At 43.2% G+C, this 23,834-nt stretch overlaps 1 protein-coding gene across 2 annotated transcripts in view; it reads left to right on the top strand.

The window, feature by feature from the left end:
- Positions 1-23,834, top strand: part of PCLO (piccolo presynaptic cytomatrix protein) — a 530,921-nt gene that overhangs the window by 499,768 nt on the left and 7,319 nt on the right. For both annotated transcript variants that reach the window (XM_043552451.1, XM_043552450.1), the window contains 2 exons: positions 20,853-20,987; positions 21,598-21,743. In XM_043552451.1, the coding sequence (XP_043408386.1) occupies positions 20,853-20,987; positions 21,598-21,743 (281 nt within the window). The remainder of the gene's footprint in view (positions 1-20,852; positions 20,988-21,597; positions 21,744-23,834) is intronic.

Raw genomic sequence — 23,834 nt, 5'->3', positions numbered from 1 at the left:
AGGAAGCACTCAGCTCCTGAAGTGTGAAAGGGGACACAGCACGAGCAATAGAAGAAGCAGGCATGAGACTGGAAGGAGCTATTCCCCAGAGGCAACTGCAAGGAGGTTTCCCAGTGGTAAGCAGAGTACCCAATGAGAGGCCCTTTAGGAGTCTTTGTGATTGTTCTGGTGAAGCTGGAGATATAGAACAGAGGTCCTGATACTTGTGGTCATTAGAGGTTTCATGCCCCATTTCAGAAGGCATAATCTCTATCCTGGCCAAATTCCAAATCAGGCAATTAATTTGGCCTCCCTAAATTTCCTCTGCATTTTTCTGTAAACAGTCTTCTCTCTCACTTCCTGCCCTTAATAGCTGGACACTGTTAAACAATGGTTACATCAACCACAGCTATGGCTGAACCATACTGGGGAATGATAGTGATCCCTATAACAGTTTGTCACATTTCATCAATACTTTGGGATTTTTTGTGGTGTAAAGTACGGTAGCTTAATAATAACTTTCATTAAACAGTAGAAAGAAAGAAAGAAAGAAAGAAAGAAAGAAAGAAAGAAAAGCAATATTCGAGCCCCAAATGTTTAAAAATCATGAGATAGAACTTTTATTTTTGTCTGATTTCTGAGGGTTTTAGGGTGCACTTAGTTCACATTTTCATGCTTTTCACAACTAAAAACTTACTTCTTTGAATGAAAGCTGAGATTCTCATGCCTCCAGGACTGGGGCTTTAAGTAAAACAGCAAATATCACAGACTCATGAATAAATCACAAAAGTTTGCAACACTGAAATTTGGATTCCAAGGCCTTGGAGAAGTCTTGTGATGTTGTGACAATGGATTCACTCCTCCAACCAGCACTATTCCCTGCAGATAGACTTGCTGAGGTTGATACAGCCTAACTCTTTCTAAGGCTATGTCTACACTGCAGCCGGGATCAATGGTCTGAGATCAATCCACCGGCGATCAATTTAGCGGGTCTAGTGAAGATCCACCAAATCGATAGCAGATCTCTCTCCAGTCAACCCTAGTGCTCTACCCCCGATGAGAAGAGTAAGGTAAGTTGATGGGAGAGTTTCTCCCATTGACTGCCCCCCCCCCGGTGTAGACCCCGCAGTACCTCGACCTAAGGTATGTCGATTCCAGCTACGTTATTCATGTAGCTGGAGTTGGGTAGTGTAGGTCGACTTACCACGGTAGTCATTTCGTGGTTACTACTGAGCAGCTGCATGGGGATCCAGTCTGCTGGATTGAGGTTCACTTACTCAGCAGATGGGTCTAACAAATATTTATTAAGGCAAAACACTCAGAGTAGTGATCAATTACTCATGAGCTTCTGCAGGCCTAAATATGACTTTCCTCCCAACACAGTCAATAATATCATGACAGGTTTCAGAGTAACAGCCGTGTTAGTCTGTATTCGCAAAAAGAAAAGGAGTACTTGTGGCACCTTAGAGACTAACCAATTTATTTGAGCATAAGCTTTCGTGAGCTACAGCTCACTTCATTGGATGCATTCATCATGGCATCTACTAGGCCTATGCTGCCAAGGGGCAATGAGGGACTTTTAGATCAGTTGCAGAAGCTAGAGCTGTCCTTGCAGAAGGTCTTTACCACCATGGCTCTGGGAGATCCGAGCCTATTGGATCTGGATCCAAATAATCGGGAGTCCTCTGCCCCACTAAAACCATGATTTACAAATCTGTCATCCTTGAGGAATGTTTCTGCTTCTGTGCTCCCCTCCTACAGTTTCTCTGCAGCATCAAGTGATCTTGCTTATAGAAACTTTAGAGATGTAGAAATGAGGTGTATGGTTCTTTTTATCTACCTACCAAAATGTTACAATCTGCAATATTAGGCCTGATTCTGATATCACACATGTGTCCACTGATATAACTCGTTTCGCTTCAGTGGAGTCCCTCCAGAATTATACCAGTGTAAGTGAGATCAGATGTAGACCCACTGTTTTTTTTCCCTTCAGATTTTTCTTTCATACATAGGTCTTCAGCACAGGTAAGATCGAGCGTTGTTGCTGGGGTTTTTTGTTTTTTTCTTTATTCCCCGACCCCTTATTATTTCCTGATGGTCTAAATTGTTATGCAAGATGTTTTTGTTCAAGTATATCCCTGTAGACTTTATGCATATAAATGAATTCAAAAGTGCAATGAAATCAGAGATTTAGAATGCACCTATTATAGCAGCTACATGGCACCAGTGGTGCATAGATGAAAAATAACGGTGCTGGTAAGTGCCGAATGAGAGCCAAAATGTAAATTATGTGTTGATCAAAAGCACAGATTTAAAAACATGAAGACTTCAGACAGAAGGGTAACTAACTTAAATAGTTTTAACAAAGAGCTATATAGAAAATGAAGAATTAACAGGGCAGAGATGGAAACAACCACAACAACTTTGAATAACCTCTCCTGTGTATCATCACAAAGTGTGGACATTACTGTATTCTGCTAGAAACTGACTATTCTCCACTGACTCTGTTCAGTCTCATCCCTTCCAAGAAAAATTTGAAGTAATAGAATTACAGTTTGGGATGAGTTGGTTCCACATTCATTGTGATGAATGGAACATGATCCTCCTTCCCTGTACTACAGCCCAAATTATGCTCTTATGTAAGCGCACCTTATTAGTAATTGCATGTGTGCATCTGAGGGCAGAATAGGGTGACCAGACATCCCCATAAAATCGGGACTGTCCTGATCTTTAGTTCTTTGTCCTTCGTCCTGACCGATGCCATTTGTCCAAATATTACTTGTGGCACCTTAGAGACTAACCAGTTTATTTGAGCATGAGCTTTCGTGAGCTACAGCTCACTTCATCGGATGCATGATATGCTATGCATCTGATGAAGTGAGCTGTAGCTCACGAAAGCTCATGCTCAAATAAACTGGTTAGTCTCTAAGGTGCCACAAGTACTCCTTTTCTTTTTGCAAATACAGACTAACACGGCTGTTACTCTGAAACCTGTCCAAATATTGCGGCTTTGGCTGCTCCAGAGGGGTTTTTTTGTTTTTTTTTTTTACTTCGGCAACTCTGGCCGCCAATTTTTTTTTTTTTTTTTGCTTCCCCCATGTGTCCCGATATTTTGTCCATTTCATCTGGTCACCCTAGGGCAGAATGTCGCCACAAGTCCCACAGCCAGCCCCAATATGACACCGACAACACTGGAAGGTAGACTTAGATTTCTTGAAGTCTATTACGTTATTCTAATACAAAGAGTTTTGCTAGACTCATGCATAGCTATTACTGCTCTTACCAATACATTAAACTGGCTATTCTGTGGACCAGATTCCATGATCTTACTTACACAGACTAATATTTATTTACTTGTTTGTATTACAGTAGTGCCTAGGAGCCCTAGTCTAGGATCCTTGTGCTAGGTACTGTACAAACACTGAAAGTCACACTGAAGTCAGTGGGACTACTCATAAAGTGCTATACACAGCTGTTACTCTGACAGCATAATCTGCTTTTCACTTGAAGGATCCATGCGGCAACAACTGCTCCGGTGCCCTACACTTTGTCGTATGTATTCCAAAGGGGAGTCCGGAGGTGCATCGGCACAACTTCAAGAGAGCACCTCCATTTGATTGAATAGGCTGGCAACTCCTATAGAGATCTGAGGGCCACTTTATGCCCTTAGATGATGAGCCTCTTGGAGTTGAGAGTAGGCTGGGAAATTACGGTCTCCTTCTTAAAACTTTAACTTATGGCCCCCAGGGATTAACAAGAAATGAAACTGTGCCTAGTGCGCGTCATTTAACAATACTAAAGTACTGCATTAGCTTGTGTATGCCTATAGATACATCCTTTTCTCTTCCCCTCACCCTCTCACAACAAAAAGCTGTAAACAGCTCTATATGTAAATGTGTGTAAGGTGCATTTGTATGGGGTTTTTTAAATGACTGTAGCAACTCAAGCTGTGAATAACAAGTGAAAGGAAACAACCTGTTCCACTGCATACAGAATACAAGCAATGTTGTGCTGTGTTCTCTGTGCAGTACATGTACAGTCAGGCATTATTCAGCTTAACTGAAATGAAAGCCTATCCCAGATCGCACATATACAAATTTGCATACACTTTAGGCAAATCCCTGAAATGCTCAGGCACAGTATAGGGCATTCTAGGACACAGGGAGAGCATCAAAAATACTGACTTCCCTTGCCTTCAAACGGCTAAGCCAGAAAACCTCAGTGTTGTTCTAAAATAGTTTTATTTGTAAAGATTTTCAAAAGTGGATGCTTAAAGTTGGACACTTAAGTCCATATTTAGGAGGCGAAATAAGAAGCCTGACTTTCAAAAGTGCTGCGCTTCCAGCAGCTCCCACTGAAGTCACCACTTTTGAAAATCAGGCCATTTATCTAGTTACCTAAATAACTTATTTAATAAATTAAATAAGGATTTAGATGTCTAACTTTAAGCATTCACTTTTTAAGATCTTGGCTTAGGTATTTTCTTCAGTTCATACCTACACATGATTGGAGACAAATGAAATTTGAGCACACAGTGCTGACGTCACTTTAAAATCATCTCTATGCTGAAGAAAAGGGGTTGGGGGTGGGGGAGGGGAGCTCTTTGTGAATGTCAGTATGTTACACCTGCTTTTGTTTTTGTGGACAGGCAGACATTTTGTCTTTTTCTCATGTTGCTCCCCCAAGTGGATAAAGTGTGAAATTTCCTAAACTGGAATTTCTAATGGCAGTAGTGATCACAGGAATTGAGTTTTCAATCTAATGTTAAGGCAATTTGCTTGGTATCTTTCATTCCCCCCCCCCCCCATGTTTTACACTATAGCACTTATGTTGCTCTCATCATATAACAATGCATTCCACATTACATGAATTTAGGTGTCCAGGCTCCCAGCTGTGTGGTTTATATATATATATATATATATATATATATATATATATATATATATATATTTCCAGCTACAGAATATTCTATCCAATGAATTATATTCTAATATTCTATTTGGATCCACAAAGTTGTGGGATGGATAAACCCGATTTGCCAGATATCTTTCCTACAATTTATTATCTAGTGCTTTTTTTACTCTAGTTTTAAGTGTCTGAAGCAATGGGCTTTCTACCAATTTCCTTGGCAGATTATCCCAATGTCTACTATCTATTTTCTACCTTAGACTAAAGTGGTAATATTGGACCTGATCCAAAGCTCACTGAATTTAATAAAAGTCTTTGCATTGACTTCGGTCATCTTAGGTTCAGTTCCATTATGCTCTCATTGTCCTATAATATAATCCAGATTGATATTAATTCATTTGTTCAGTTTTCCAGCAGTTAAACCAGAATGTGTAAATTCCTGGGAGTTCAGTAGTTGCTATGAGCAAAGAGGGTAACCAAATTTGCTATAGGGTGCTTGTAGCGGGGTGGACACCCGCTCGGGCCCAGAGGGGTTTATAACAGCCCTGAGAGACGGCTGTTGTAGAAGGAAGGCAGCGGGGCTGATTGGGGAAGCAGCCTCAGCTGGGTGCCACGCCCAAGTCAGGGCCCAGCTGGCTCTATAAAGGTTGTGAGCCAGAGGCCTAGAGAGACTCTCTCTAGCTTCTGAGAGGGAGGGACCGAAGCAGAGTACCTAGATTAGAGCAGGGCTGGGGAAGGGCTGGAGGAGCTGGGGAGCTCCAGTCAGGAAAGCCCCAGGCTGCAGCCTAGCATTAGACCCAATAGGTGCTGGGGTTGCAGGGGACAGCCCAAGGTTAGACAGAGGCAGCAGGTCCAAACCCAACCTTGTCTGTGATGAGTGGCTCATACTGCAGTCTGCCCCAGGCTGTGGGGGCTAGCTGGTGACTGGCAGGAGCCTATGACTGAGGTGAGGTAGGGATAGTGGGTGGGGGGTTCCCCTGGGAGGGGGAGACCCAGAACTGTGGGGGCAGCACCTAGAGGAAAGGGGCACAGGGGTCCTGGGAGGGACAAGGGAGCCAACAGTAGGGCAAGACACCGGTTTGAGGATGGTGCTCCGCGGGCTGGTGAGCTAATTCCTTGAGATGACCAGCAAGAGGTGCTGCCAGTGAGTCTGTGCCCCATGACAAGTGGTGGTATAGGCAGCCTGCCCCCGATACAAGGGGTAAGGGCATGGACAGCAGGACTATTACCCAACAGGAGTGACCCAGGGGATGATAGATCCTGGGTACATGGGGGTCTTCTATGGGGAGGCCCTGGATGCAGTCCCTGGTTGGACCCCAGAGTCAGCGCCCTAGAGGATCCGCACCTGCAGGGGATCCGGGTGCAATGGGCCCTCCATAAGAGCATAGGCCAGCTGGTGGAGGAGCAGCGGGCTCTGACAAAAGATCCTCCGGGAGGAGTTGCGGAGGAAACAGTGGAGAGTGGCTGAACAACAGACATGTTACGCCTGCAGAAGGCAGGGACATTTAAAAAGGGATTGTCCCTACTGGGACCGGGGCAGGGCACCTCGCGTGGAGGAGAGACGAGGACAATTCCTGCAGGCAGTCCACTGGGTGAGGGAACCCGGGTGGCTGCCAACCTGTTGGGCCTGCGGGCAGAAGGGCCACTTGCGGTGGGCATGCCCAGGACAGAGGGACACAGAAAGGTCGAGGGCAGGGAGGAGGTGGAGGGCTTGTTGGGGCTGCTGGGCACTGGGCCATAAGGAGGAGGGGAACTGGGGAGAGGCAGGAGGAGGTGCCTGTGGGCCCAGAAGGACCAAACCTGAAGGAGGCGACCTCCCGAATGGAGGGAACCCTGCAGGAGGTGGGAACCCAGACCGTCAAAGGGCTAGTCGCTGAGGATGAGACCCAGACCATGTGTGCCTAGCGGGAGGCTGGGACTCAGGTTCGGGGAGCCCATGTAACAGTGGGAATGCAGACCCGGGGGAAGAGGGTCTGGAAAACCCGGACGTATGGGCGTGGCTGGAGGCCGCAGAACAGGCCCACCGGAGGGCGGAGACCCAGGTCCGGGAGATGTCCCGACCCTGGGAGGCCGGAGAGAAGACGTGTGCAAGCCTGGAGGGCTAGTTCCAGGGAGCCCTGGCTGAGAGGCCCCTCTTCCCCCAGGCGTGGGGGTTTTGAGGGGGGTGGGGTGTAGCGGGGTGGACACCCGCTCGGGCCCAGAAGGGTTTAGAACAGCCCTGAGAGAGGGCTGTTGTAGAAGGAAGGCAGTGGGGCTGATTGGGGAAGCAGCCTCAGCTGGGGGCCATGCCCCAATCAGGGCCTAGCCGGCTCTATAAAGGTTGTGAGCCAGAGGCCTAGAGAGACTCTCTCTAGCTTCTGAGAGGGAGGGACCGAAGCAGAGTACCTAGATTGGAGCAGGGAGGACCGGAGGAGCTGGGGAGCTCCAGCCAGGAAAGCCCAAGGCTGCGGCCTAGCATTAGGCCCAGCAGGTACTGGGGTTGCAGGGGACAGCCCAAGGTTAGACAGAGGCAGCAGGTCCAAACCCAACTTTGCCTGTGATGAGTGGCTCATACTGCAGTCTGCCCCAGGGCACAGGGACTAGCTGGTGACTAGCAGGAGCCTATGACTGAGGTGAGGTAGGGATAGTGGGTGGGGGGGTTCCCCTGGGAGGGGGACACCCAGAATTGTTGGGTACTGCCAGGGGACAGCACCCAGAGGAAAGGGGCACGGGGTCCTGGGAGAGACATGGTGGCCAGCAGCAAAGCGAGACACCAGCCTGAGGAGGGCGCCCCGGAGGCTGGTGAGCTAATTCCCTGAGACGACCAGTAGAAGGCACCGCCGGTGAGTCTGCACCCGGTGACAGTGCTCAAGAAATTAAAATCTTTGTTCTTGCCTTTCCTTGTCCACTGAGATCAGAGAATATAAGTATCTGGCATTATTTTGGCCAAGACAGCAAAATCTGACTCAGGAAGGGGTTTGACAGTCAGAACTGCCGTTACAGTTATGGATAAACCTTGCAATCAAGATGAAAAGGAATGATAAATTTGCTTGGTTGGAGAAGGGAGGAAAACAGATTTTGAAATTATCATAAACTGAGCAAGAACCTAAGCAGTTTCTCTATAGCTGTCGTCTTCCTATTGTATAAGTAAGAAACACTTTGTGTATTATATAACAGAATGGAAAAAAGCTTGCAGATTCACTTGTCCTACTTTCACAGAACACTTATAGTATATTAGACCAAGATGATTGTCCTCTTGTAGTGAGGTTATATTAAATGCCGGTTTTTAATGGGAGCTTGCAGATTTGCTCTTTCTCTAGCAAAACCGTGTTTTCTTAGACTATGGGTATACGACAGAGCTTACAGCGGCAGAGCTACACCGATGCTGAATAAGCCACACCCCTGAGCGACCTAAGTTACACCAACCTGGGTGCCAGTATAGACAGCACTATGTTGGCAGGAGAGCTTCTCCCACTGACCTAGCTACCACCGCTCACGGGGCTGGAGTATTTAAGCCGAGAGAAGAGCTCTCTCCCGTTAGCTTAGAGCATCTGCACTAGCAGATATAAGCTCTGAATTGTAGCCATAGCCTTATTCACACCCCGAGCGACATAACTTATACTGACGTAATCTGTAGTGTGTTCATAGCTTTAGCAAAACTCTAATAGAATGGGACCATCCTAAGGCTTAATGTGTATTATATTAATCAGGGTTTGGGTAGCAGGGTATATGTGACATAAATTGTTTCATTCTCCTTATTTGAGCTACTGCCCATACAAAAACAAGGGCTATGTGTGCCTTCCATAATCAGAATTCATTTTAGCTGTGCTGATGCAGACAATGGGGCTGTATCTGGAGACTCTGATATCACCCTTTATATAAGGTGATGTGAAAGTAATGGGAAGATTGAACCAAGCTTAATCAGAATATCACAGGGCAATATTCATCGCCATTTATCTTGCTATGATTAAAGATACGGAAAGTTATAATGCTATTTTAAGAAATTCATTGAGACTCTAAACCTAAGCTTGAAATTTGAATGAACTGTACAGTAAGTTTCAGAGTAAGCCATGTTAGTCTGTATCCGCAAAAAGAAAAGGAGGACTTGTGGCATCTTAGAGCTGTAGCTCACGAAAGCTTATGCTCAAATAAATTTGTTAGTCTCTAAGGTGCCCAAGTCCTCCTTTTCTTGGTACAGTAGGTGTTACCAAAACAGTTTACATTAGAGCATGAGGATACAAATCCTCAAAATATTTAGGTGCCTAAAGAGAAGATAAAACCTAAATGGGATTTTCAAGCACCAAAGTGAATTAGGCACCAAACTCCCATAGGTTGACTCATTTTGGTGCTTTTGAAAATTCCACATGGTGCTTATCTCCATCTTCAGGTGGCTAAATACATTTGAGAATATGGGCCTTACTCCCTCTTCACAGCAAAGGATAAACTAGGGAAGGATTGTGACTGTGAGTTATACTTCGAGTTACACTGGTTAGCTGCTAAGGTGGTGCAGTTATGTGTTGCCCTGAACTCAGGGAAGCTTGTTAGTCTACAGTCTAGTTATATGGTAGACAACAAATCCATAAACCCACATGTCTTAGCTATGTTCTGTAGAGCTGTTAAATATCTTAGTGAGACATTTTCAATGCCAAACAAAACTGGCAAATAGATTTTCCATCCCCAGCCTCACCCTGGGGCTTGCCAGAGGGAAAGGTCATCCAGGACTTGCATTTCCGAGATATCCCAGCCACAATCAGTGGTGACCACTTAAGGGCTACTCTGGCTGGCTCTTGGGGGCCCTACATGCTGGGGTACCAATGCAGCCAGCATTGTGTGCTCTGCACTGTTTTATACTGTTGTCACAAATATGGGGTTGCCCCTTTCTGTTTTAATAGTCTCTTTAACTTTTCCTACTTATCAAATGCATGCACTGATTCCTACAAAATCTATACAGTTGCCAATTTCGCATCAAATGAGTTCTTCTGGCTTTATTCCCTTACTACCCTTTATTTTAATTGGTTTAACACATGCATGCAATCTACAGGGTCAGAATATTTTACTTTTTCATTGGGACCATGTCTGGCACAGAAACCTATTTGCGCTCCATACAGAAATTGTGGCACTGATTTAGCCAACATCAAAGCTAATATCTACCATTCTATGATGGCAAAAATCAAATAAACATGCCTTCTTATATCTGAAGTTGAAGGAGAATGACTTGAAAAAATCATGGTGTGAACCTGTTTAAGGTTTTTAATCATTCTGCTTTAGACTTAGCACCTGATGGTGCTCCCTGGTTTACGTCAATGAAAGTTTCACTTGTCTCTTCAATAGAAGTAAGACTATATTAAGATTTACAAATACATTTCCAAACAGAATACACTTTAAAAGCAGCAATTATTTTATCACAAGATGTGGTCTAAGCAAATCTGGTCTCTGAGTCATCCACCTCAGTGTTCCTGCTCTTGCTCTGACCTGTCTCTTCACTTTCAGATTCCTAACCTGCTTAGGATCTTTTGTAAACCCCAGCAGGCACCAGTTTTCATTTCTAGGTGCCTAAAGCCCTTTAACTCTGACCACAGGTCCTTTAGTTCAAGCTATAGAGAGACTCTGGCTTTTAGCTTTGGAGATTCTCCATGCTGGACAAGATGACAGTTGTCTAATGTCAAAGATGGAACATTTTGCAAGTTCATATTGTTTACATGATTTTTGTTTTCAGAAAGTTTCCTATCTCATGCAGGAATTTTCTGCTGCTAGCATTAATATTCCTGTAGTAATCCTGCTGCAAATTCTTCAGCTCAGAGCTCTGGGGAAGAAAGAGCATCCCTGGGGTGTTTCTAATGGCATGGCTATTAGTACAAGGATGGACTTATGTTGATTGCTTTGGGGAAGGTGTTTTTAAATTGCTGCAGAATAAGAACATAAAGTATATTTCATGGATAAATTGTTGTTTCCCAGTAGCTCTACAGAGTATGATTTATGGTAATACTAAAGCTAATAATTATATTTCTAAACTACCTTCCCCAGCACTTTGGACACAGCTCCATGACTCCTGATAAATAGGGCCCTACCAAATTCACAGCCATGAAAAACGTGTCAAAAACTGTGAAGTCTGGTCTCCCCTGTGAAACCTGGCTATTGTAGGGGGGTTGCAGTGCGTTCAGAGCTGGGTGACTGGAGAGTGGCGGCTGCTGGCTGGGCACCAGTTCTGAAGGTATTGCCGCCAGCAGCAGCAATGCAGAAGTGAGGGTGGCATGGTAGGGGAGGAGGAATGGCCGGCCTTGTGGATGATTGCCCGGGATGCCGTGGTCACACACACACATGCCCCAGGCAGTCCAAGGCCCTGTTAAGCTCTGGGCCTGGAGCTGGGGAGGGGCAGGGCTGGCAGCTGCTAGTCCTGATTTGGCTGGGGAGGGATGGGACTTCCTCTTCCCCTGCATGGACCACTCCTGGGGCAGGTCAGACCCACCTCTGGGAACCTCCCCTGGCTGTAGGAAGCTCCATGGCTGCTGGCTGGGAGCCCAGCTCTGGAAGGACTGTAGCACAGAAGTGTGTGGGGGGGTCATGGTATTGCCAACACTTGCAATAGCCTTGTGACCTCCCCCCATCCCCTAGGGCCTCCTTTTGGGTCAGGACCCCCATGGTTAGAACACTGTGAAAGTTCAGATTGAAATATCTGAAACCGTGACACTTAAGATTTTTAAAAATCCTATGACCATAAAGTTTACCAAAATGGACCGTCAATTTGGTAGGGCCCTACTGATAAATATAATAAAGGAATACGAAGACCACTGCCTACCGTGCTGACCAGTATTATATCACTACGTCCTTGTGCTCCCTGATGTCTCTTTTTGTACACGTGTGAACTTTTTGGTACTGTAATTTTGTTCTGTGTTGTACAGCACCTAGCACCATGGGATTCTGGTCCATGACAGGGCTCCTAGGCACTACCAAAGTACAAATAGATAATAACTATTAATGAAGATGCAATATCAGGAAGCTTTTTTTATGAAGACCCTCAACTATAAACTATGAAAACAAGATATTACATGGCTGGGGTGGGGGAGGAGCCAAAGCATCTGCATATGAGAGAGCAGGAGTTTTGATCTCCTATAAAAGTTTAAAGCAGAATGTTTTAAAGTATTGCTTAAAAGTGGCAAAGGATGTATTGTGATGAATGTAAAAAAGGCAACAAATTTCACATTGAGTCCAGCTGAGCAAAGTTGCAAGTCAAAGTATGGTGGTAGAGTTCCAAAGGGGCTGGAGTCGTCTTGAGTACAGATGTCAGGAATGAAGTATTGGATGAATCTGCTTTGATTAGACTGTGGGGCAGTGAAGTTGGCCTGCAGAGTACTGGCAGAAATGTTGTCATTCTGAGTTTAGCTCATATTTGAGAGTAGGTGCATGCAGATATAGCTAGAGAGATCTAAAACCCTGCAAATTATCCTAATGCAAAGGAAAGATTGTAATCACTATTGTTACCATCTCAAAATGTAATTGTAAATGGGGAATCCTCATTGAGAAGGCATGTCTCTAGTAGGGTCCTGTAGGGATTGTTTCTTAGCCCTAATTTAACATTTTTATCTATGATCTGGAGGAAAACATAAAATTATCACTGATAATGTTTGCACAAAAATTGGGGGAGTGGTAAAAAAGAGGACATGTCACTGACAAAGCAAGGATTGGTTGGTAAACTGAGCACAAAAAAACAAAGCATTTGAATATAGCTGGATGTAAATGTATACATCTAGGAAAAAAGAATGTAGGCCATATGTACACGATGGGGGATTCTATCTTGGGAAGCAGTGACTCTGAAAAGGAGCTGTTTCAGAGTAGCAGCCATGTAAGTCTGTATTCGCAAAAAGAAAAGGAGTACTTGTGGCACCTTAGAGATTATGCTCAAATAAATTGGTTAAGCGTTCGTAAGCTACAGCTCACCAATGAAGTGAGCTGTAGCTCACGAAAGCTTATGCTCAAATAAATTGGTTAATCTCTAATGTGCCACAAGTTCTCCTTTTCTTTTTGAAAAGGAGCTGTGTGTCATGGTGGATAATCAGTTGAACGTGAACTCCCAGTGTGATGCTGTGGCCAAAAGGGCTAATGCAATCCTCAGATTCATAATCAGGGGGCTCTCAAGTAGGAGCAGAAAGGTTACATTATGTCTGTATTTGGCACTGGTGCTGCTACTGGAATACTGTATCCAATTCTGGTGTCTGTAATTCAAGAAGAATGTTGATAAATTGGAGCAAATTCAGAGAAGAGCCATGGAAAAAGGACCAGAAAACATGCCTTACAGTGACAGACTCAATGAGTTCAATCCAGTTAGCTTAACAGAGAGAAGAGCAAGGTGTTATTTAGTTATGGTGTATAAGTACCTACATGTGGAACAAATATATAATGGGCTCTTCAGTATGGTAGAGAAAGGTATAACGTGATCCAGTGGTTGGATGTTGAAGTTAAGGACTGTATAAAGAGGACAGTGATCAATTATTTACATGTCCACTGAAGGTATGACAAGAAGTAATGGGGTTTATTTGTAGCAAGGGAGATTTAGGTTAGGTATGAGGGAAAACTATCTCATTCTAAAGACAGTTAAACACTGAAATAAACTTCCGAGGGAGACTCTGGAGTCCCCATTTTTGTAGATTTTTAAGAACAGGTTAAACAAACAGCTGTCCGGGATGATATAGATTTACTTGGCCCTGCTTCAGTGCAGGGGGTTGGACTAGATGACCTCTCGAGGTCCCTTCCAGCCTGCATTTTTCTGACTCTACCTCTGACCTTAGGGATCATGCAAGATTTGAAGGCAACAGCTAAAGAAGCAGAGACCACCAGACCTGCTGTGGTCTGCTGGACTACCTGGAATATCAGCCAATGGAGGAGGGAAGGCAGAGCTGAGAGCTACATAGGCCTTCCACTAATTTGGATTTGGAGAGTGGTGGTGGAAAATGTTAGTGACATCAAGGATGTGGTAGGTGGGTCGATCAAACAATTGGTTACTTTCAGAAAGGGAGAGTGAAGGGATGGAACCAGGCTGCAAACTGATTGTAGGAGTTTTCAGGGAATGTACTTACGAGGCTAAAGGAGAAAGATGTGACTCATTTGGGAGATAGATAGGACCCAAAGAACAGAGGGGAAAGGGAAGATCTCAAAGCAGTCAGAATAGAATAGAAAACCTCTGGCATATGAAGGGTTTGAGACGTTCCTTATAATGTTCATCCATCATTACTTCAGAATAGCTCTGCCGCTGGCTCATGTCACCATGACAGGATGAAATGCATTATGACATGAACTGAGACCATTGCAAATAACTGGAATGATTTTTTTTAATAAAAAGTGTAAATTGTTGAGCTAACTTCTGCTGTTTGTATGCAGGGAACACTCCCCATTGACTGGTAGTTTTGCCTGAGTAAGGGCTGCAGGGTTTTTCTCATATGATTGGAATTATAGGCTCGTATGATTTTCAAAATGCCAGTTAATACCATGATGGATGAGGTAATATCAGTCAGCTGGAATTTAAATAATAGTTAGCATTTACAGCACTATTTATTTTCAGACTGATTTACCATGATGGACCATTGTGATACCCCTGTCTTTTGGGGCAAGAAGGCGGGATGAAACCACAGTGCTCCAGAGACACAGAAGGCATTCAGCAGAGGCTACAAAACTGCTACTGCATCCTTTGGAGAGAAGCTTAGAGCCCCATGTGTGGCCAGCTAGCTCCACTGGTCAGTGCATGGTGGAGGAGGACACAGGCATGGCACTAGCTCCTCTCTCCACCCTCTTTGGGTTATCATGCATTCCCAAGAGGGCACAAAGGCTGTAATTCTGCTGTTCCTCACATGGAATACAGCAGTGGGAGAGAAGCACCTTTCTTTGCTGTGTATCTGGTGCTATATAATGAATCCAAAAGGGTAGGATTCATGGTTAGGTAGGTAAGTATTATCCCTATATTAGAGGTGAGGTAGAGAGCTAAACTGGCTTTTCCAAGGCCACAAAGTCACTTTGGGGCTGGGATCTGGGGACAGACTTCAGGAGTTCTAGGTACTCATTCATGCACCCAGACTTTAATACCCTTTTGCAATGTTAATGCTGTAATACCATAATGCTACCAATTCTAGCTTTTTTCTAAGTACTGTGGAGGGAGACGGTTGGATTTTTCTTCTTCTAATTTAGCTGAACCAAAGAGCATGCTAGGTTAAGTGATACAAATGCCTAACTGCACGCACAATGCTTAATCACAGAATACATCCTGTCTCATTATACCATGCTAGAAATCATTATAACTGTTCCATGTCCACATGACTAGGTATCCGTGTGACAAAAGTAAAGGAAATATCAGAAAAGAAATGCCAATATTCCATCAATGAATATTGTGCGGTTCCCACAGCTCATTATGTTTTAATACCCAAAGGGATTGAATTAAAGAACTAAAGAAATGGAATTAGATTCCAACAAAGGAAGTCTTTATTTCAGTTCTTATGCCTGTAATGACACTCTGATGATTACCACATATCTCTTCATCTTATGCTGTACATTGCAAGATTATGGAAATTGTATGAAGTGTCATTTATTATTTTAGGATGAGCGATGTAACATTTACAGTCAAAAATAGCAAGTCTTCAGAGCATACTTAAAAATAGTTTTTAGGACCAATTAGAAGATAAGGAATTAACTTAAACTTAATGCAGAATATTCTTCCAAAACAGAACATGTATACCAGAAGCCTTGCACACCATCTAAAGTAAAATCTGTAAGGTTTTCCTCGTTATTTAGCCAGCTGTCTCTTCCCTTATGTATATATACTTCCATGTAGGATAATCTGGTCTTGGGTTTGGCATTTGGAATGTTCATTAAGGAGATAAATCCTGCCCATTCCTCTGAGTTTGGAAGGCTTCATTGTATTGGAACAATGCAATTTGTTGGCAGGATTCAAGGGGTATATATATTCTTTGTGCAGTGCAGGTGCCATCTCCCTGCACATGCTCAGTGGGAGAAATGGGGGGTGTGGTTTAAATAATCCACTGCTACATGGCTCCTCGCCACCAACACATACAGTGGAGTAGGGAGCACTGCAGTCAGACAGGCTGCAGTCAGAGAGAAATTCTGTTGCCACCATGTGCCTGGCAAGGGCCCCTCATTCATTCTGCCTAATTTTCCAGCACCCAGATGAGTTACTTGGTTTGGATGTTAGGGAGAGGATTTGGGCTATAAAGAATAAAGTATAATGTGGCAGAAAGCACCAATTCAAGAGGCCGGTCCATTTGGGAGGTGGGCAGAAGGGAGATAGTCTGTGGTTCTACCTCTCTCGTGTTGAGGAACATAGCCCCTGTGAGCTGTGTATTTCCTGTGTACACTGGAAGTAGTGTCTATCTTACAAGCTAATATAGGAACACTGAGAAACACTGGGGAGGGGTTGTCATTTTGCTTCTTTTCCAGCAGGAGTCTTCTGTCTGTTTTGTTTTTTTATTTATTTATTTTATTTGCATTGTAGCAGCATCTAGGAGCCCCAGTCATGGACCATTGTGCTCGGTGCTGTACAAACACAGAATAAAAAAATGGGCTCTGCCCTAACGAGACTACAAATTCTGTGCATTCTCAACAGTTTTGCTGAACTGGGCTGGAAGAAGAAGAAGAAGAATGAGCGGAGCTGAGCTAATAACTGACTGTTTGGTTCAGTGGTAGTTACAAAAAAATAAAAAAAAAATATTTTGGTCAAAACTAACTAAAAAATGTTAGCATTTTCTGTGAATTGAAAAAGTCCATTTCAGGTCTGTTCCAGATTGGGAATTCAAACCTAGGTCTCCCACATCCCAGAGGAGTGCCCGAAGTACTGGAATATAGGTCAGAGGGTGGGTCCAGCAGCATCACCCCACCATCTCCTCCAAATATTTTCAGGTCGACTGAAACAGCATTTTCAGTGAATAAACTATGCATCCAGTTTTGCTCCGAAGACTTTGTCACTGTCCCATAGTCAATGGTTTCACTACTCAAATGGTGCTTCAACCAAAGGGTAACATCACTGTTCATTCCTTCCTAGGACAAGCTCTGGCTGATAGCAGGTATCTGATTAAAAATAAATTAAGATAAAGGGTGAAATCCATGCCTTATGAATAGACATAACTTTCAAAAGAGGGTAGCTGGAGGTTCTGGTACTAATAATTAACTTAAACAACACTGCAAAATGACATTACAAATACTTCCAACTTTGCAGAGCTGAAACAAAGCCCCATGATTTATAAATGCAGTAAATTGGTACAATAACTGCAGATAAATGAATTAATAAATAAATTCTCTAGTCATCCAATGTCCTAGCAATATGGAGGCTCATAGTTATATATGAATAAGGGTTTATATCACTGGCACTAGAGCAAATTAAGTTTATAACACCCCTCAACTTCTTAAGGTTACCATTTAACAAAATAGTTTTCAGCAAATTATTGAATCAATTAGTTCTTAATTGCTAACGGATGCTTAATAAATCTGATGGCCTAATAATAAGCAATAATTATCCTGTCTTGCAGAAACTCATTAAATACTTAATCATAGCTATATTTTTTAAAGACTCTAATTACATAGTTCTTGCTAACACAGTTCTAAGGTGGTTTTAATTCAGCTAGACATGCCCGTTACCCTGCACTTGAGTAAATATGTTTTTGACAATGAGGTAAGATTTTAATAATGTACAAAAACTGTCTTATTTCAGGAGAGGATGAGTGCACAAGGGTATGGATTTTTTCTGGATAAACCATCAATGTATCATCAACTGTGCAATGAAGGTCCAATCCTATAAGGTATTGAGCACCTTGAACTCCAAGATCAGCCACAAAGATGCAGGAGAATAAATTTTAAACTATCTCAGAATAGGTAAAGCCAAGCCCATTTTTAAAGAAATGCTCAGTCTTCACCAACCATGAACCCTCCTGAACAGTTCTAGACAGTTATATAGTGACTACCCCGTCAGTATAGCCCTTCTTTAAATGTTTGTATTCTGCGAACCAAAACCCCAAACCAATGCGGATATGGGATACGTCTTATATCCCATTCAGAGTGATTATGCCAGGGTGGGTGAAAGGAGAGAATGGAAAGAGGAAGCCAAAGAGTTGGAAGGAAGTGAGGTAAATTCTGAGTCTTTAAAACAGTTTTGATTCTTTAAATCAACAATGTGATTCAGTCCCCTGTTTCATGAGGCTGGTGCAAGGGCTCAAAGAGTCAGGTTAAACATCTTCAATCTCACACAGTAGGAGAAGTGAAAATGAGTTAGGAGATACAGGAGTGCTGTCAGGTTTCAAGTATCCTCCCCAAGGAAATATGTTTTCCCTGTGTAGCTGTTATAGCAGAAAAGTATCTGTGGAGATACACACTGATCTACAGTAAAATGCTAAATATTGAGACACTGAAGTGCTGCATCATAAAATGGGACTGACATTGTCAGGCACACTGTAAGATATTGTAAGCATATCTCTCTCTCTCTAGTCCACAGAATCCCATGTACCATTTCTCCATGCTGGCTGATTTTGTGTTATTTTGAAAAGACATGTAAGTGAAGGGGAGAAAAAATAAAAAAGGAAGCAGACTCCGCCAGGAAAGATGTTGCCTCAACAAATGTTGCAAATGAATGTAAAAGGGGTGGGGATGGAAGAGACAATAAAATAAAAAGCTTGGCAGCTGTTCTAGGAAAGGCTGGTGGTTAAGTGAAGATTGCCTGAAACTAATCACACGTTTCTGCTACAACTGTTTATACTGGCTTCACGTAGTTAATTATTATGGGATTCAATGCAAAAACAACACTGACCAGAGCACTAGCAACAGCAAGTGGTAGATTTGCCGCTGTAGCTTTGAAATGTGTGCTGCCTTCATAAACACCTTTGCTAGTCTGTCTACAGAGCAAAACACAGCTCTACCCCCATCTCTATTTCTGAGTCTTTCAGTACTCGGGGTCCAAGCCTGCAATGTGCTGAATACTGTCAGTTTCTATTGGTTGCTCAGCACTTTGCAGGATAATACCATTGCCATCTTAACAATCTCACTGAGGCACATCAGATGGAACGGATTTATGGGTAATGGTAATAACGTATCTGACCATCCTCTTCACCAGTCTTGGCTATTGGTAAACCATTTCTGCCACAGTCACAGATCCTAACACCATGGGCGTCATTGCCCTTTCACACATATGTGCTTTACATTGGTGTAATTACACTGAGAGGGTTAGACCTATTTTGCATGAGACGAGAGTCAAGCTCTATACATTGTGTTAGTGGGTCTGGCAAAAAAAATGGGTGCTCTGATTGATGGAATGTAAGTCAAAGCAAAACTCTCATGAATGGATTAAGAGCAGGAGCAGACCCCCAAGGGAAGGTTTTCTGATTGCCAGGCTTGACAGTAATTTCACCTGCCCACATAAGAGCCCCTTCTGTCCCTCTAGGGGTGAAATCCTGACTCCACTAAAGTCAATGGGAAGACTTCAGTTGAGTGAGGATTTCATCCTCTGATGCTACCAGGTGCCAGTTTGTGGTCATTCTGTAATGAGCTGACTGCTTTCCATGACCTCAATACAAATTTATTTAAATAGGGAAAACAATATAGTGTGTGAGGATTTTCTCATGGAAATCTGTGCTCCAGCAGCTGGTGCTGTGTAACGGGAACTATTCAAGTGCTGTAATATATTCATGGGACATGGAAGTAGCATCCAAAAGTCACTTTGGGAGTTTTGATGCTTTAAGAAAAGCAAGATTTTGTAGCAATTTGAAAGGCATATGTTTAATTGTTTCCATTCATCAAGATAACTTTTTATGATAACTCCTTGGCACCATCTGCAAGGATTTCCTGGTAATGCATTAAACTCCAGACTGCTGGCACCAAAGAGTTAGACACCAAAGACTCTCACAGACTTCACTGGGCTTTGGATCAGGCCCCAAGTGAAGAAGAAGGTGAAACATTATGTTACACCAGCAAAGTGGAAGGTAGAGGTAATCTAGGCACAGCCCCTCTTTTGGGTTATTGCAGAGCCAGGACATGTTCTGCCAGGAGCACCGGGGAGTGCTCATACATCTCTGCCCATTTAAGCAATGCAGCATATCACCCTCCACTCTGGGCATCTAGCCAAGAGCAATGCCTGGGCTGTGGGCCTGCCACTCTGTCTAGTCCATGTGCAGGCTGCACAAAGGTGGAGGAAGGCTCTTTTCTTCTGCCCCCTCCCCTGCACTGTACATGCACATAATGGCTGGGGAAAATATCGTATATCGTCTAAAGGGAATATAATTGCATAGCTCCACATACAAATGTAATGGTTTGACATAGAGTAGTCCTGTCCAGAGAGCTATTAGGGAATTCATGACCGTTCAAAATAATTGCACGTACATGTTTATTGGATGAATTTGATTTTTATAAATCTTTATTGTACATTGAATAATATCCCTTATTCTTTTTGAATGGAGTAATTTCAGAGTCCTGACCTAAAACTTTCAATAGCATCTCAGTGGCTTAGGAACTTAAACCCATTTACTTTCAGTGATACTTAGACAGATCGGGCCCGATTTTCAAAAGTATTTAGATGCCTAAAATGCAGATAGGCACCCAACAGAATCTTTAAAATTCCTAGAAGCATAACTCACATGTGAGTTAGGTACCTATGTGCTTTTGGAAGGCCCATTAGGTGCCTATCTGCAGTATTAGCTACTTCAACACGTTTGAAAATCTGGCCCAAAATGACTGTCGCTTTTGAAAATGGGATTAGGCTCCTAAATCACTTTAGAAAATATTCCCTTATTTGCTTCTTGAATTAAATAAGTTCTGATGTCTATGACTGTATGTGCTACTGTTGACTGCATATGTCTACCCTGTTTGCTTTTATCTAGTCATTGTTTTTATACAGCACCTCTCATTGTAACAAATGAGAAAAGTATGACACAATCTCCTTCCTAAATACAGTACTTAAAACCCCCTCTATTTCCCTACACTATAATGGGTTTTGTTTTTCTGCTTTCCAGGTAAAACCCAGGTGATAGGTGAAATCAAGATTGCATTGAAGAAGGAAATGAAGACTGATGGAGAACAGCTAATAGTTGAAATCCTTCAGTGCAGAAATATCACCTACAAGTTTAAATCTCCAGATCACTTACCAGGTACCAGTCAGAAACAGCATTATGATACAGTAATGAGCAACAAGCAGGACATTGACTCACACATTTAATGATATTATTGCCATAGAAAAATCATTTTGTTTTGTTAAGCAAAATGACGTATGTTTTTTTTGTTCCTGTGAACATTTTTGATGAAAATGTGTTTTTTGAAATTTTTCTTGAAATGTTTTTTGCATTTATGTCGAATTCAAAATGTTTCAATTTATTGTTGCATTAAAAATGAACATTTGTCAGTTTTGTGTTTTCACAAAAAAATAGACATTTCTGGTGAAAATTTCTGTTTTGTCAAAAAAAGGTACTTTTCATTGAAAAAATATTTCAGATGAAAATTTCCTACCAGCAGTAATATTTTGACAGAGCCATAAAGACATCAAGACTGGTTTTGCTGTCAGTGACACCAGTGCAAATCCAGAGTAACTTCCTTGGCTTCAGTGGAGGGACTCTAGTTTCACTCTGGTGTAAATGACAGCAGGATATGGCTCCATGGTATACAGAGGTGTATTTTGTCTCCGTACTTCTCATCCATTGAAATCTTTAGTGACAATGACACCTTAAAAGCGCCTGTATCATAGGTTGAATCTTTCTTCCACAGATCTGTATGTGAAGCTGTATGTTGTCAATATCTCTACCCAGAAGAGAGTAATTAAGAAGAAAACCAGAGTGTGCAGGCATGACCGAGAGCCTTCATTTAACGAGACGTTTAGATTTAGTTTGAGTCCTGCTGGGCATTCTCTTCAGGTAATTCTGCATCTTATTACAACATAATTTTATATGTCTTCCATGCTGTGCTTTGGGAATTAGAGATCAAACTCCCATTCCCAGTGACTTGCCTAACAGGTTACTGAAAAAATAAGATTGCAAAGGAAATAGCACCGTTATCTCCACTCTCTTGCTTTCTTTTAGTAGGTTGAATGCAGTGTACCTAATGTCATGTCTTTAGGGGAAGGATGGTCTTGTAGGTGAATTAATCACAAGACTAAGGGCTTGGCTACACTTGCGACTTACAGCATAATAAAGGACCCCCCTACGCACTAGCTCACTATCCATCCACACTGGCACGTAGAGAGCTCTGACTCCGTGGCTATAACGCTGCTGGTACTCCACCTCGGCGAGTGGAATAACGTTTGCTGTGCCCCCGCTGGAGCACTGTGGCGCCAGTGTGAATGAGGTGTTGCATTACTGATTGATCTCCGGAAATGTCCCATAATCCCCTTAAGTCAAGTGGCCACTCTTGTCATTGTTTTGAACTCGCTGTAGGAATGCGGATATGCCCTTTCAAAGCTCTGTTTCTGACAGCTGGCTGCTTATCTGCCCCGGGACAAAGGAACCATTACTGAGGAATGCTGCTTGCTTTGAGTGAGAGAGAGAGAGGCAGGCAGGGGGAGAGGGAGGTCTGCTGCTGTCTGAACTTACGAGACAGCATGCTGACACGCTCTCAGCCCCCCAAAACCCACTCTCTCTCCCTCCACATACACACAACACATGCCCTGTCACACCCCACCCCCCTGCATTTAAAAAGCACGTTGCAGCCAGTTGCATGCTGGGATAGCTATCACAATGCACTGCTGTTTGTGGCATTGCAAGAGCTGCTAATGTGGCCACACCAGTGCGCTTCCAGCTGAGAGTGTAAACACTCGGCAGCGTTTTCCCTGCTGTGGTCTTCGAAGGCTGCTTTAACTCCCAGCGCTCTACAACTGCAAGTGAAGCCATGCCCTAAGAGTCAAAAGATTTGGGTACTAGTTACAGCTATGCCTCTGACTCATGAACACAGATTCTGCAAGTTGCGTAGTCTCTATTTCCCCATCGCTAAAAGGGGATAATGATATTTACTCAGCTCTGCAGAGAACTTTGAGATCTTCAGATGCAAAATGCTACTTAACAGCCAGGTGTTGTTATCATTTATTAGAAATAATTTGCTGAAGCTCAAAGAGATAGATGTGAAGCATAGCGCACTGGAGCCAGCTTGTTTAATTTACAATCTGGCACACATCAAAGCTTGTGTGGAGCTGCACCAGGAGGCAAAATCCCTCTTCCTGCTGCTCAGCATGTCAGTGGGCTGTGCACATTGCCCCAGCTCTCACTGGTGCACCCTGCTTTCCTCGGTGTGTCCAGCTAGCTGCTTGGGTTGGTGCAAAGGTAGGCGACAGCCTACGTCTCTTCTTAATTTTCATTACCTGTTAACCCTAATAAAACGAACAGGAGTACTTGTGGCACCTTAGAGACTAACACGTTTATTTGAGCATAAGCTTTCGTGACCTACAGCTCACTTCATCTAAACATAACAATGTCTCTTTATTATAGGCAGGACTGATGGTACCACCTACTATTATTATGGTTGCCCAACATATAGTTACTTATAACGGCCAAACTTTAACCATTTTGGGCTGCAATTTTCCATACGGGGTGTCTGCTTCAGGCTGAATTGGTTTGAAAAATGTTGGCCCACACAGCTGAGCTCTTTCCAAGAAAGAGGCTACAGAAAATTTATTGTTTTGCCCACGTTAAAAAATTCCGATGACCTTTCCTTTGAAAAGATCTAGTGCCCCTGTGCTTTGCAGCAGGGACTTGAAATTTGGCAGGGGATATTGTTTTTGTTTCAGGATGTATTTTTTGCCATCCCCATTGTTCTGTTTGGACCCAGCAGAGAAGTAAATAGGCACAGAGGGAGCTAATAGAAACGCAGCCCTCTGCTGTGTGGTGGCTTTTTTGTCCTAGCTGCAAATCAGAAACCAACATGAAAGAGAGGCTTTGCATTAGGGAGTGGGGGGACTGTTCAAACATTTAAAGGGACATGCTATCACACCTATGAAAATCTGCTCAAATCTTGCC

The sequence above is a fragment of the Chelonia mydas genome, chromosome 1 (assembly GCF_015237465.2).
Source record: "Chelonia mydas isolate rCheMyd1 chromosome 1, rCheMyd1.pri.v2, whole genome shotgun sequence".
In the NCBI taxonomy this organism is placed as follows: Eukaryota; Metazoa; Chordata; order Testudines; family Cheloniidae; genus Chelonia; species Chelonia mydas.
The sequence above is the reverse complement of the archived record's forward strand: the minus strand, read 5'-3'. Positions and strand labels throughout refer to the sequence as shown.